We start from the raw sequence: 14908 nt of genomic DNA, 5'->3' as shown, positions 1-14908 counted from the left end.
GTTTTCTTCCGGAACTGCACAGGATGTCACAGCCCTCAGCAGCAGGAGCAGAACTCATCCTTCTCTTAAACCCAGCTGCCAAAGAAGGGCCTGGGCTCCTGTTTGGTATCTGGGCAGAGAGAAGTTCCAAGTACAAGTTTACCTCAGCCAGAGAGAAACCTCTGCTCCAAGGGGATCTCCAGAAGTTCCAAACACCCCCCCTTAAAATGCTCAAACTGATTCACAGCCCTTCATGCCACAACAATTCCAATCCCTCTCCCCGTTGGTGCCACAGCCCTGCAGAGGAACAGATTCAGAATTCCCAGGATTTGAGTGCAAAGCTCTCCAGCAGGCAGTGCTGCCTGAAGGGGAAGAAATGCCCCAACCCCAGCAGATCCCACTCCCAGCCTTGGCAAATAAAAAAATCCAGGTTTTCTCAGTTCAAAGTTTGCAGTGATGCAAAGCCACTTTATGGAAAGAACAGGAATTCCAGCTGAGGAACCTGCAGGAATTTGCTGGTATCCAAATAGTCCTCAACCTGTTACTCCTGATTAAATCTTTTCTCAGCAGTGAGGGAATATTCCTCAACCTGTTATTCCCGATAAAATCTTTTCCCAACAGTACCTGTGCTCCCACTTTTTGGGATCTAAACCAGCAGGGTCTGCCCAAAGCATTTTTTTTTCCCTGTCCTGATAATTTATCCCCCCAGGAAACAGATCAGCAGCATCTGGCCCACAGAAAAAAGCTTTTATTTCACATCCCAGTGAAATGAAAATCCCACTCATGTTATTGCTTTGAAGCACCTGGAGCCCATAATTGGTGTTAAAGGAACTTACGGATTTGTGGGGCTGAGGATGAACATGGAACTGTAAGGCAGGATTGGTTTAGGCCCATTTTTGGTCAAGTCATCAACGTCTTTCTTCTCCTCTGTTTTGCTTTCAAACTCCACGTTGTTCACTGGAAATGGGAATTCAGGGAGAGCACAAAGGAGAGGGTTAAAAATGGATCTGCAGCTTTCCTGCTGCCTGGAACAGCTGGAAATGGCAACAGCGAAGCTGGGAGAGCAAACAGCTTTGGGAAGTGCTGATTAGATGGGATGAACAATCATCGGATCGTTATCAACCCCTGCCCCTCCACGGCTGCTGAGCCACACAAACAGCCAGGAAATGAAACCATGAGCTGATTTATCCCAGAGCTGCCAAAGTGGGGCTGGAAAACCCATCCCAAAGAGCACAAATTCTCAAGGAGAGGGATCAGCTTCGGATCCTTGAAAGACAATCAAAAGGAAGTCTGACCAGCCTTGTGATTTGGACTTTTGTCCTGTGGAGCAGGAGCAAAACTGGCTTTGGAATACATAAAGGAGCAGATTCATGGATGATGTTTAATAATCTGGGGGCTGAGACTGCTGAACTTCCCATAAATAGGAAAAGAGGCATGGAAAGGACTTCTTGGAGCCCCCAGAGCTGTGCCTGCATCGTGCACCTCGGTTTGGTCAGAGTTCCCCATAGGCAAAGGTGAGCAGCTCCATCCTGCAGCAGGTTTTGGGATCTCCTTCTCTGAGATTGTTCCCAACCTCCCTCCCAAAGGTTGGAAAGTCTCCAGCTCTCATCCTGACTTCACTTGCAGGGGGTTTATGGGATAATTTACTGAAGATAATTTCCCATCTATGAGCTGGGTAACATTTTATGCTGCAAATTCTCTTCTTAGACACACATAAAGGCTCTTCTATTAATTCCCAGGACCTAAAGTCCAACAATCCCACCCTTTGGAATGCATTCAGTGCAGGGCTGTTATTACTTTTTATTTTATTCTGCAAGGAAATGACATTTCTTTGTGTTTGAGTGACATGTTCAATAAACTCCTTATTGGATCTCCAGTCAGATACAGAGGAAATGGCCAAGAAAGGGAGAGGCTGATAAATTGTGATTGACAGGAACTCAGCATTGCAATATAGGAAAATTACCATTGAAGAGGGGAAAAAAAGGAGAAAGAAGGAGGAAAAATAAAAAAAAAAAAAAGATAAATCTTGTGGCTGACAACAGAATGAAAAAACACAGAGATCCTGCCAGATCTTGGCTGTGCCTCTTGGAAGCAGAGTCCTGACAGCCAGATTAATGTAGACCTCTTGGATTTCCTTCTGGGGTTCTCCTCATCTCTCCAGACTTCTCCAGGCTGTTCCCACCCTGCCAGGGATCAGCACAGGGTGTTGGGAACAGGCTGGTGGTGGCTGGGCACAAGGATCTTGGGACCACCTGTAAATCTGTGCTGATAGACCCAAGGCAGAGAGCTCTGGAGAAGGACAGGGAGGGTGGATCTGCTCCAAGGGTGATGCAGAGCATTGTAAAAAGCTCTGGAATGTCACAGGAGCCCAAGCAGCAGGGTCACACATGGATGTTGCTCTACCTGCTCCCTCAGCTCTACCTTACACACAGGGTGTGGCCTGGGTGAGCCATCTCCAGGGAATCTCAGGTGTTTTCCAGAGCCACCAGGAACCCTTGCTGAGTTCCTCCACTCTGTGTGGCAATTACAGCTCCTCTATCACCAAGCTCCCTGACTGCCTCTCAAGAATGGCAGCACCCAGGAGAGCCCCCCTCACTCCTTGGAGATTTGGATTTCCTGGCACTTCCACAGCAGGAAAAGCAGGGCACAAAGGCACTCACTTGGAATGACAGTGGTTTCCCCTGGAGGGGCAGTGATGGTGACAGGGATGTTCACAGTGGTGGTTTTGTCCAGGGGGGGCTGAATCATCCTGGTCACGTTCTTCTGGTTGTCGGCATCCTCCGGCTGCTCAGGCACCTTCTGCAGGTAAGTGCTGGGCAGGGTGTGCACAGGGACACTCCCAGGGCCACTGCCACTGCCACTGGCCTCCAGCTCACACTGGTTCTCCCTAGGAAAAAGCAGGATTTGTTCAATATGGCTGGGGAAAGGTTCAGAGAACACATCCCTGATGCTGCACCTCGTGCTGGGCTCGTTTCCTCCATGGAAATCCTTTGCAGGATTGTGGCATTCACATTCTCTGAACAGAGAGAGACATAATTCTCTCTCCCAGGATTTTTCCTGGGGAAGGCAGTGAGAAGCTCAGAGAAGAAGAGAAAACAATTCTTATCTCTATTCCCTGCTCCTGTTGTTTGGCACATGTGGAATGTGTTATGGAGATTGTTTAACCAAAGTGATTTGTTAACTGGACACCAGTGAGGGTTGTTTTGATTCCTTGGCCAACTGGGTCAAAGCTGTGTCCTGGCTGTCTCAGACACTCATGGGTTTTTCTTTAGTATCTTTGTAGTATCCTTTTAGTATAGTATAGTATCTCTTTAGTATGTAATATAGTATAGCTTAATAAAGCAATTATTCAGCCTTCTGAATCATGGAATCAGAGCACATTATTCCCTGGCTGGGGGTGCCCTGCATCGATACAGGACAACCTCTGACAGCAAAATTTGGGATCTTTTTCTCCAAGACCTCCCGAGCCAAACGCCAATCCCAACATTAGGAGGGGACCGTGGCACTGGACATCCCTAGGGTCACTTTAATGATGCTTCCAAGCCAGGACCATGTAGCAGTGCCATGAGCCACTCCCCAGAGCAGCTGCTGGATGAATCCTGACACACTGCTCCCTAATGCTCTCCCCAGGCCTTATTTAAATGTGCTGATTCCCTTTTCCAGTTTTTGGAACGGTTTGGAATGGTTTTGGAACCCTTCTGGAACGTGGCAGTCAGCAGCTAAATGGCTCCTGCTCTCCTCTGCAGCAGCAGCAGCAGCTCTGCTCCAGTGAGGAGGAAAGTGAGCCCATGCACATGAGCACGCTGAACAGCAGGCAGAGTGTTTGGAAATTCAGCTGAAAGGAAGATAATTTAGACAGGAAAATTATTATCTCAGTGCCACTCACGGCTCTCCACGGTGACATGAACTCTATTCTAAAGAATCCCAGTGCAATTTCTTTTCCATCAGACTAATAAAGCTGAAAAGGCAATCTATCCTTCTTTATTAACTACTCCAAATGCTTCACCAGGGCTGCTTTTCTCACTTGACTTACATAAGAATTAAAGCAAATGGGGGCCATCGTTGCTCTTAATGGAAGAGGCCATGTGCTGGAACAACTGGTGGTGCAGCTGAAGACTCCCCATTAAAAATGAAAATCAAAGGGCTGTAAGCAAGGCTGGCTGAAATTTAAATAGATGTCCCTCAGGAGCTTCCTTCAGAAGGAAGGAAATTTCCTTTCAGAAGCTGGGAAATTCTCTGCTCCACTTGGTGTCCTACAGGATCTGTTGGTGTTTATAGCAAGGATATTTCCTGCCTTAAACCTGAGCTGTTTTATGAATCAAAATTGTCTTTGGGAGCCTCTGTCCCTGCTGACTGAGGCAAAACAGAACTGCAGGTTGTGGTGGGAGCTAGTGTGGAGACAGGGACAGCAGGGAATCCCACAGGGAGGGGCAATAAGGGATTTTCTGGACACATCTGGTGCTTTGTGACCCCTGAACCGACCCGGGCAGGGTCTGGCAGCACTCACTCACTTGGGCTGGTGATTCCGGTGCTCCTTCTCGCCAGCCTCCCCCTCCTTGTCCCCGCTGTCCTTCTCCACGGACTCGTAGGTGGACAGCGCCCTGTTCCTGAGCCGGTGCCGCCGGTGGGGCTCCTCTCCGTTGTCCCCCTTGGCCCCGGGCTCTCCATCCCTGTTCCCGGAGCGGGACCCTCCGCGGTGCCGGGAGCGCCGCTCGCCGCGAGCGCCGTTGGCAGTGCCATTGCCCTCCTTGCCCGGCCGGTCGGACGAGTGCCGGTGGCTGCGGTGCCTGCGGTGCTCCTTCTCGGCCCCTTCCTCCACCGAGCCTCGCCGGTGGTGCCTCTTCCCGCCTTCCTGCCCCCTGTTACGGTCGCTTTTCCCTTCCTTGCTGCCCCCTTCCACCTCCTTGCTGCGGCTCCGGTGCTGCCGGTGCCGTTCCTCCTTGTTGGCAGCCCCGGCTTCGCCGCTCTCGTCCTTGGTCACGTCTCCCTTCTCCTGCTCTCCCAGCTTCTCCTTCTCCCGATGCCGGTGGTGCTTCCGTGGTACTTCTGCCCCATCAGCGGAGGTGGGTTTGGGGTGCTCCACCACCTCCTGGACATCCACGGGGCTCAGCTTGGTGATGTTGTTCCTGCCTTCGCCGCGGGGCTCCACGACCAGCGGCCGGTCCAGGTGGGTTTTCATGTCGGGCCGGATGTGCAGGGTGGTGGCGTACCGCACCCGCTCCTCGGGGTCCAGCTCGTTGTACAGGGCCTCGCAGCTGGCTCGGAAGTTGTGCATCCGGATCTGGCTCGTCCTCTGCTCCCAAACCGACTTGGATTTGGAGGAATTCTGCTGCTTGCTAAGGGCGGGAGAAACGTGAGAAGTCAGCACCCGACTTCGCGCCAATTCCCTAAATGCCAACCCAAAAAAAAAGAGGGAATTTTTAGCTGAGGTGGGGAATTAGAGGGTCAAACCAAAGGAGTAACAGGGATGGAGAGAGAACATAAGCAGGGAAAGCCAGCAGGATCATCCGTGTTAGTTTGCCCACACACTATGAGATCAGCCCTCTGGAAAGGAGTTATTCTGTGTTTTGGAAATGTGGAAGCCTCGGGAACAGTCTGAAGGATTAAAACGTCAGCACACAAAAGTCACACACCCCAGCCAGAGCTTTGGAACAGCCCACAAAGCTTCCCAAAATTAGCAGCATTTTTCTCCCCACCTGGAAATATCTGGGTGAGGAAATTAGCAGTGAGCAAGAGAAGTTAGATCAGCAGGAGGAGCAGGGAAAATGAAACCTGTCCCTGAGGATCCGAGCCTGCCACCAGCCCCTTCCCCTTCCAGCCAGCCCCAGGGGTTGTTTTCCAGCTGTGCTGCCCTGCTGGCTCATGGAAGAGTCTAAAACTGCTCTAAATCCACAGCATCCTTCCAGGTAAGCATGGACCAGCCACACATCACTGGAGAATGGAAAAGTACAAGTAAGAGGAAAACTGTCCTGTGCACCAGGAAAACAGCCCAGAGGGTGGGAGAGTCACACAGAGATCCATGAAAGATCCTGAGCTGAAAGGGATCCATCAGAATCGTCAATCCAGCCTCTCTCTCTGCCCAGACCCCCCAACAAGCCCACCCTGGGCATCCCTGGCAGCGCTGTCCAAAGGCTCCTGGAGCTCTGGCAGCCTCGGGGCCGTGCCCATTCCCTGGGGAGCCTGGGCAGTGCCAGCACCCTCTGGGGGAAGAACCTTGCCCTGAGCTCCAGCCTGAGCTGCCCTGGCCCAGCCCCAGCCGTGCCCTGGCTCCTGTCCCTGTCCCCGAGCAGAGATGGGAGCTGCCCCTCGGGAGGAGCTGCAGCCCCGGGGAGCTCTGCCCTCACTCTGCTCCAGCTGAACAATCCCAGAGCCCTCAATCCCTCCTTGTATGGCCCCTTCTGACCCTCCACCACCTCAGTATCCCAAGATGAAGATGAGATGGGACCACCAGGAGACACCTGCTCATCTCTATCACCTCTTGTGACCAGGACACCTCCTCTGGCATGGCCTGAATGCTTTGGTTTTTCAGCACAGCATTTGGGTTCTCACCACCACATTCAAAGCGACCACAAACCCAACCAGGGTTTGAAGGTTGCGAAGGGACAACTTTTTCTTTTTCTCCTAAAAACCTCAAGCCAAGCTCTGCTTTTCACTGGCTGCCAGGTGAGTTCTGGATTTAACCTCGTGGAGGCTCAGTACCCATTTTTTGTTAATGAAACTTCTCTAGCAAAACCTGAAAAGGCATTTTCCTCCTCCCAGCCTGCTCTGACACCTCCATTCCCCACACCTCAGGCTGAGCTGTGCAGCTGGAGGGAGCAGAGCCCACAGGGGAGGCAAACACAGCTTCCTTACGCATTTTCTGGGCTTCCCTGGCAGTGGAAAAAAGCAGCTTTTGCGTGTTCTGGTGCTGATTGGGACTGTCTGGCTCTGTCACCATGCACAGACCCCGGGGAGGTGACGTCCAGCCATGCTCATGTGGCACAGTGGGAGCTGTCAGAAGGGTTTTGTGTCGCTGGGCTCTGCTGGGGGAATCGCTTTTTTACCGAGGTTGTTGCTGCCTGATGCTGCTAAAAGGAAAAAAATCACTAAGAGCCCTCATGAGAGCACCCAGGCAGATGTGAAAAACCTCATTTAGTCCCAAAATCAGAGCTGATCACCAAAATTAAATATCTATGCCCTGCTGCCAAGTTCTGGACTCATTTTCCAGCAGCTGAGTCCCCCATTTGCACCACAGCAGGAGAAGAAGTGATAAAAATCACAGTTCTAAATGTAAATAGCAGAAGGCCCTGCTTAGAGCACCCCAAATCTCACACTCAAAGGGGGACAGGCTCCTCCTGAGACAGTGCCCCCTCCAAGCTGGCACAAGGATGAAAAGCCCCATCACAGTGGGCACTCACCACTTTCTTTAGTTCAAAATAATGAAAAATTAAAATATTCTCACTCATCAGCAGCTTTCCTTGGTTTGAGAAGGAATAAGGAACGTGCAGAGCCTCTGACTGCCCAGCCCTGCTGCCCTGTCCAAGGATTTCCCATGGGAAGGCACAGGAAAAGCTCTGCAGACCTCTCAAATGCAGCAGAGATGAGCTGCCTGGGATGGGCATCCCGGGGTGTCCTGCACATCCTCTGGGGTGGGTGGGAGCCTTGCTCTGCCACACTCCAGGTTTTAGCTCTGCTAAACCCAACTGGGCTACAAATCTCTTCAAAGCCAGACTCAGGGAAAGCGCAGGGATTTTCTGTGCCTGGCTGAGCTCCCTGAATGCTGCCACAAAGACCTCTGTTCTTAGGGAATATTCCTCACTCCATAGTGAAAGTCCTGGGGTGGGGACCAGCCTCTGTCCTGTGCTTTGGGCAGCACTGAGGTGATAATCAGCCTTAATGATTAATTGGAAAAGTGTCTTTGTGCTGAAACTTCCAGTTTACCTAAAACCCGAGAGCAGAGGGAGGAGCACAAGCACGCCCTGCTCCACCCTGTGCAGCACTGCCACGGGGCAGGAACCAGCAGGGCTGGGACACGAAGCCTCAGTGTCCCTGCAGTGACTCCCCAAAGCAAAACACCAATAAAATCATCAGGCACTGCCATGGCCACAGCCCCTGCCTGCTGCCTGTGCTGAGCCCATCCCAGCCACACAGGGGTCAGCTCCTGCTCTGACTCTGCCAGTGGTTTTTTGGTTTGGGGGTGTTTTTGTTTTGTTTTGTACTATTGCATTTGTATTTTAATTTTCCTAGTAAAGAACTGTTATTCCTATTCCCATATCTTTGCCTGAGAGCCTCTTAATCTCAAAATTATAATAATTCAGAGGGAGAAGGTTTCTATTTTCCATTTCAAGAGAGGCTCCTGCCTTCCTTTCAGGACCTGTCTTTTCAAACCAAGACACCAGCCAAGAAGGAAAGAAAATCCCCTCAATCAGGCTGGAGGTGGGGAGGAGGAAAGCTGGGATTCAGGGCTGATCCTCAGCCCAGCTCTGACACGAGCTGTGCCACTGCAGGAAGGGTTTTGCACGTGTGTTTCAGTTCCACCAAGAACATAAATCAGCTTTTAAATGATCTCTGAGCTGTTCCCACTGCCCATCACTCAGGGCTAAGTGAGAGGTGCTGCCAGGGAACTGCACCCCTGAGAACCTGCAGGAACCAGGCAGTGCACACATCAACCCAGCTCAGATCCCTGGGTAAATCAGGCACTGACATTCCAAGCTGGAACTTCCCCAGCACCTGGAAATGAGCTGCATCCTTAATGCTGACACAAGTCACGGAGGCGAGTGCCAAAAGCTCCAGCACAAAGCCACCCACTGGCTCTGGGCACCAACAGCTCCAGAGCAGGAGCTGCAGAGGCAATGCCTGCACAGCCATTCCTCTTTCCATGGGGAAAACACTCCAAAAATATTTTTTAAATGGCAAATCAGGATATTTACGAAGTGCGGTAAAAACCCAATCAGGAAAACGCAGCGCCTGTGAGCTCAATTCCCTCTCCAGAGCAGTGAGGAGCATCCCAAACCCTGTCATCCCAAAAACACCACCCAGGAGCCAGAGCCAGGGCACAGGGGCTGCTGGGGGAATGGGGGCACAGCACCTGAGCACATGGGCCCCGTGAGGACAGTGCTGGGAATTCGAGAGCCAGAGCAGCAGCAGGAAGTGGCAGCTGCTTGTCCAGCTGGATTTATCCAGCCCTGGCTCTCTCTAAGCCCCCACAGCCACTGAGCTCAGGATTTGTGGCAGCTCCTGCTCTCCTGGTACTCCCTGGGCACGAGGACAGCCTGGGAGCTGATTTGTGGCACCCCTTAAAGCAAAGCAGGGCTTCAGCCCAGCTGCCCGCCCAGGAGGAGATGCAGCAACAGGAGAGGGGTTTAGAGGCAATGCAAAAACATCAACGGGGCAAAAATTAATTCCTCTGCTTCTCCCCTCGTTTGGGGCAGTGAATTCTGCACAAATCAGGGCAGGCACAGCCCAGCTACAGCATGAGCAGGGCAGGACTTGTTTAGCTGAACAAAAAGAGGATTTGTGGTAACAAATATTTACTTCACAAAAAAAAAATCCATAAAAAACCATAAAATTCCACAAAAGAACATAAAGCCAACTGCTTATCTGAACCCTGCTGGCTGCTTAAAACGCTCCTAAAGCCATTAAGGAAATTGCGCTATAAATCACCCCTGACTTGCCAACATCCCACAAACACTGCTGGTAATTCATTGCTTTACTCCCCATCCCTATTTTCAGGAATATTTGGAACTCTTTGAAGGCTCTGCTCCATCCCCAGATCCTCCAGGCTGGAAATGTTGTAGATACACCTGCTTGTACCAGCTCCACTGGTTTTCCTTGGGTTAAAACACCAACAAACAACTCCTGCCTGTGGCTGGAAAGAAAACCCTCAATTCCTGGAGAATCAAATTAAATTCATGTTAATGAATCAATGACTAATATTGGTATAAATAAAACCTGCAAGCACTGTGTGGTGGTTCAAAGAAAGGGAAGTGTATTTTAATCAGATTCTAATCTTAGGGTGCTCCTTAATGATTCAAGATTTTGTTCCCATAACCTTTAAAATCACTGCTACACTTCATGGAAATCCTTAACATTTTGCTGCAGTAAATAATGAATGAAAGCAGGCTATGGAAAGATAATAATTCAGTGTTAAAAATAACTACACATTACACACTGGCGGTGAAATGCTGTGTTTCAGATAAAAGGGAATTTGTTGTTAAAATACAACAAAACCTTTCCACTCAAATCCTCTTTTCTGTTCATGAACTCAGGGTTCATAAACTCCACGTTTCCATTTTCCACTTGGAAAACACAATTGGATATTTCACTTTGGGGCTGGTGTGCACAAAGCCCAATGCTTTATCTCTCTGGAGGTTTTGGGGAAATGCTCCTTAATACTCACTGAGAAAAAGAAAAAGCACATTCAGCTCATCCATCTCTGCACCTTTCTGACTCTCAAAACTCCCAGCAGCCAGGAAACACATTGGAATAAATGATCCAAAAGATGACTGAATCTAATTTCTTCCCCTAATTTTCACTGTCCCAACCCCGTGAGCCATCAGACCTGGGCACAGACAGGTCACACCTACTTTAGGCGGTCACAAAATCTCAACCTTGGTCACAGAAGTTAAATTCCAGGGTCTCCGTTCTGGTGGGGATTTAACAACAAACTCCAATGAAAAATGCCTCAAAATGTGGCCAGATCCTCCTTCCAAAAGGATTTTGGTACCTGCACTTTGATTTCAGCCTTTTATAAAAGGCAACTCTGCCTCTGGAAATTTGGAAAAGAGGACAAAATCTTTATTTTTTTTTAAAGGCTAGTTGGGAAAACATTGACTGGGAGCAGTTTGGGGTAACTTCTGTGGGGGAAAATTGGAATTTTGGGTCAAAGGCAGCTGCCAGCACCTCCCTTTCTCCATCCTGTCCCCCCTGTCAGGGTGGGAGGCACCCAAAGTGCAGCTGAGCCTTCTCTGCACCTTTCTGCCTGTCAAACTCCCAGCAGCCAGGAAATACATTGTAAGAAATGATCCAAAAGATGACTAAATCTGATTTCTTCCCCTAATTTTCACTGTCCCAACCCCGTGAGCCATCAGACCTGGGCACAGACAGGTCACACCTACTTTGGACAGTCACAACAGCTTAGTCTTGGTCACAGAAGTTAAACTCACATAAACCATTAACATTTTAAATCCCAACTTGTCCAAGATTCACCAGTGCACAAGGAGCCTCCAAAACACCCAGGGGAGTATCAGGGAGGAAAAGCTGCTGGAAAAGCTCCTTGGCTTCACAGTACCTCGGTGCCTGCTGTGGGGCCAGGACAAACCCCCAGGCTGGAATTGCACTTACTTGAGTCTCCAAAAGCATAAAAGAAGAAAGACAAGGTCACACCGTTAAAGGATAACCCAAAGGACACTCGTGGGGGTGGGACAGGAGCTGATGAGGAGTTTTTGGGGTTAGTCAGCAGCAGTAATGATGTTTTTACCAACCTGTTGGTGTCAAAGCACACCCTGACCCACAGCACAGCCAGCAGGATTGGATTGGGAGGAAGCACATGGAGTGAGAGAGAGTTTTCCACTGTGTTTGCTCAACTCCAGCTCCAGAGGAGTTGCCAAGAGCCTCATTAGGACAAAATCTGTCGCTTTAAGCTCCAGCTCGAGAAGGTCAGAGAGCAAAGATATAATCAGCTTTTCAAGAGTTTTCCAATTTAGTCTCAGTTGAACCCCGTTTCCAGAACTCTTTTGAAGTCCTCCTCCAGTTTTCCCTCCAAGAGAGCTCTCCTGGTTCTCCCACAGAACCCAGAGTGCAAACACTGGTGGAACATCAAAGCCAACAGCCCAGCACAGAATAAACACAGAGAACAGAAAGAAATACAAGTGAGAACAAGACAAACCATCAAATGAGGGGAACAGAAGAGAGGAGAATAATTCAGGAGAAATGATGGAAAGGAATTAAGGGAGAAAAATGGAGGAAGGGGCAGGGGGGAAGTCACAGTCAATGTATGGAACACAAGAGTTGCTCACAAATCACAAACATCAAATGACAATGACACCTTCCAGTCCTTTCCCTGGATGTTGGTCTGGAGGCTTTCCACAATGATGGGAATGACTTTTTGGGGAAAAAGAACACAGGGAGAGTGAAGGCACCAGGAGAAGGGGAAGGCTGATAGAGCTCTAAATGAGAAATCCACGTAGTGAATATCGTAACAGAGAGCAACTCACGGTGAATTTACGCTGGAGACTGACGAGCTGCGAGATACAGTACCTCGAGTTTGCTTTACAAAACTGCACATGCAAAAAAACAAAACAAACAAAGAAAACAAAAAGTGAGAAAAGAAAAAGCCAAAAAACAAACAAACAAAAAAAAAAACCAACCAAAACCAAAACAAAACAAAACAAATCAAACCAAACGAGGAGAGAAACCATAAAAGACATCGGGAGGAGACTCGTACAGGCCATGTCCTGTCAGATGCAGACAGGGAGGAGACTGGGCAAGCTCCAGGATTGTGGAAGCCGTGGACACACCACCCTCTGGAGAATGGGGACATAACCAAAGAGTCCAAAAGGGAGCCAAAAGGAAAAGGTGACCAAGAGGCACGCGATGACGGCGGGGCTCCGCGGCTCCCTGGTACTCACACCGCCAAAGTCCTGCAGGAGCCACCTTGGGGAGGTCTGGCTGCAGATCCTCATTTCCAAGAGGAGCAGGATGCTAATTCCTGCTCTTCGCACCAGGAGGAAGCTTTAGCATGGAGCAAGGGTTGGAGAGAAGCCCCCAGGCTCCAAAATCCACCTGAGCTCCAGCAGCTGGTGCCACACAACTTCTCCTCAGTCCCTGCCTCAGATGGGCTCTTTGGAGGCACCTACCTCTCTCCTCGGACAGGGATTGGGATGGGCCTGGCTCAGACTGCCCAGAACTGGGTCACTGGGCCTAAAAACCTCATCTCTGCTGCAGCTTCAGTGGGGCAGGGCCCAGGGGTGACAGGAGCTTCCTGCATCTCAAGGAATTTTGTAGGTTCTCGTCCATCTCCTCCACACCACTTATGTGGGGGGTTCCAAGTATGGAAATCACTGAGTCACAGAGAAAAGGCAGGAAATCCACAGAAAACCACGATTCTAAATATCCTGATTGATTCTGGCTTAAGGCATTAATTTTTTCCTAGCTCTAATGATCATTTTTATCAATCTACAGGGTTCCAAAAACCCTCCCCAAGACTGAAAATAAAATCCCTTCACCTCCTGATTTGCCTTTTCAGTTGCAGCATTTTTCCTTCTCCTTTCACGAGTGTTTAAATCTGTTAACAATCAATTCTAGCCAACAAGAAGGCCCAGTTAAAAATCTAATGTTCTTTGGGTATCGTAGAAGTAGAATTTTAAATATACATTTATTAAAACTAATGGATTGTTCTAAACAGAAACATTGGCTCAGATACTCAATATAACACAAAATCCAGAGGTTCAGAAACCTGGAGTGAATATAAGAAAAATTATGGAAGGCATCATAAAAGTTTTGCTTGAAGCAAATAATCTGCTGAGCAGCCAGGTGAAGTATTTTACCTAAACCCCAGGATTTCTGTATTTGTTTGGTGCCAAATGAAACAGGAACAGAGGCAGAGTGGGGGTGGCATGTCCTGCATGCTGGCCAAGGAAATTATTTCCAGATTGTTCAAGCTGGCGACCGTTTTACTCTTTGGCAACAAAATCCTGCAGAGAACAAGCCCTTGAGTGCAGGGCATAACCAAGAAATTCCTTTGGGAGAACTTGGGATGGAGGAGAATGCTGCCCTAATTCACCTGGGAGTCAGCACCGTGCAGTACGTGTGGAGATTTTGGGTTTAATTGTTGAAAATTGTTGAAAGCAGATGAACATCCCTCAGTGGGAGGCTGGGATGAACCTCTGTGTGTCTCCCTGCCTCATTTGGTGCTGGGCAGGTTGAAGGCCACGCTCTGTCCTTGTCACCTGTGCAGGGAATGTGACACAAGTCCTGCAGCACTCCAGGCTCAACTCCCACAGCTGGATCTGCCTTTTTCAAACCATAAATTTGCCTGGAACTGCCATGTGTGAAACCACAGAGCCAGCCCAGCCTCATTTTCCAGGACAAAATGACAGCAGGAGTTGATTTTCACCAGATGCTACTTACCAGGAAGGAGGGACAGAGCCCAGAGTGGCTGTGGGTGACAGCGACGGTGAGGACAGAGAGGAAAACCCACAGGAGGAATCAGAACCTGACACACTGAGACAATCCAGGGGAGGAGGAGAGGGAAGTAATCACAACCAGCAAGAGGAAAAGAACACCTCTTCTAATCTACACCCCCCAGCAGAGCACAGGGCACGGGCTGGGTGTTCAGGCAGCTTCTTGCTGAGTCCTGTTGGGTCCCCACAGCCCAACAGAGACGTGGAAATCAGCCATGGTACTCCCGAGACAGAAGGAAAACATGGAACCTCCGAGATGGAAAACCTGGAGAAACAGAGCAGTTCCCCCCTCCCTGTATCCCCAGACCTGTACAAAAGGGCCAGAGGGGTCAGGGTGAAGTGACAGAGGTGCCACCTCTGGGGCTTTTCTGCCTTGCTCACACTGATAGGCATTGTCCCCCAGTGGGACTGCAATTGCAGCACCAATTCTGTGAACAACCCCAGAGGGACCAGCAGAAACCAGTCCTGGAGACAGCAGGAGGTCCTTGGAGGCTGGAAAGGTGTCCTGGGAAGCACAGATAACACTGGAACAGCAGTGGGCAATGTGACAAACTGTGCTTAGGTCTGGTGTCCACATCCAGGAGCTGTCTCTTCCACTGCCCACCACATTTCATCCACCACCCAGGTTCTCCTCCCACCCACAACTCACACCTCATACCCATGATTAAATGATTCTCTTGGATCTGGCTACAGCTCTAATCCGTTACCTCATGGAATTAATAAAACCCCAACTTCATAAATCACAGAGTGCAACAAGTTCCTCCAAG

General features: G+C 49.7%; 1 protein-coding gene across 1 annotated transcript in view; it reads right to left on the bottom strand.

The window, feature by feature from the left end:
- The window catches only part of LOC121336980 (voltage-dependent N-type calcium channel subunit alpha-1B-like), a 289393-nt gene that overhangs the window by 69906 nt on the left and 204579 nt on the right, over positions 1–14908 (bottom strand). The window contains 3 exon segments of the mRNA XM_041406692.1: positions 816–936; positions 2640–2866; positions 4491–5315. Of these exon segments, the coding sequence (XP_041262626.1) occupies positions 816–936; positions 2640–2866; positions 4491–5315 (1173 nt within the window).

This window comes from Onychostruthus taczanowskii, unplaced genomic scaffold, assembly GCF_017590055.1.
Source record: "Onychostruthus taczanowskii isolate IOZ18803 unplaced genomic scaffold, ASM1759005v1 scaffold25, whole genome shotgun sequence".
In the NCBI taxonomy this organism is placed as follows: Eukaryota; Metazoa; Chordata; class Aves; order Passeriformes; family Passeridae; genus Onychostruthus; species Onychostruthus taczanowskii.
The sequence above is the reverse complement of the archived record's forward strand: the minus strand, read 5'-3'. Positions and strand labels throughout refer to the sequence as shown.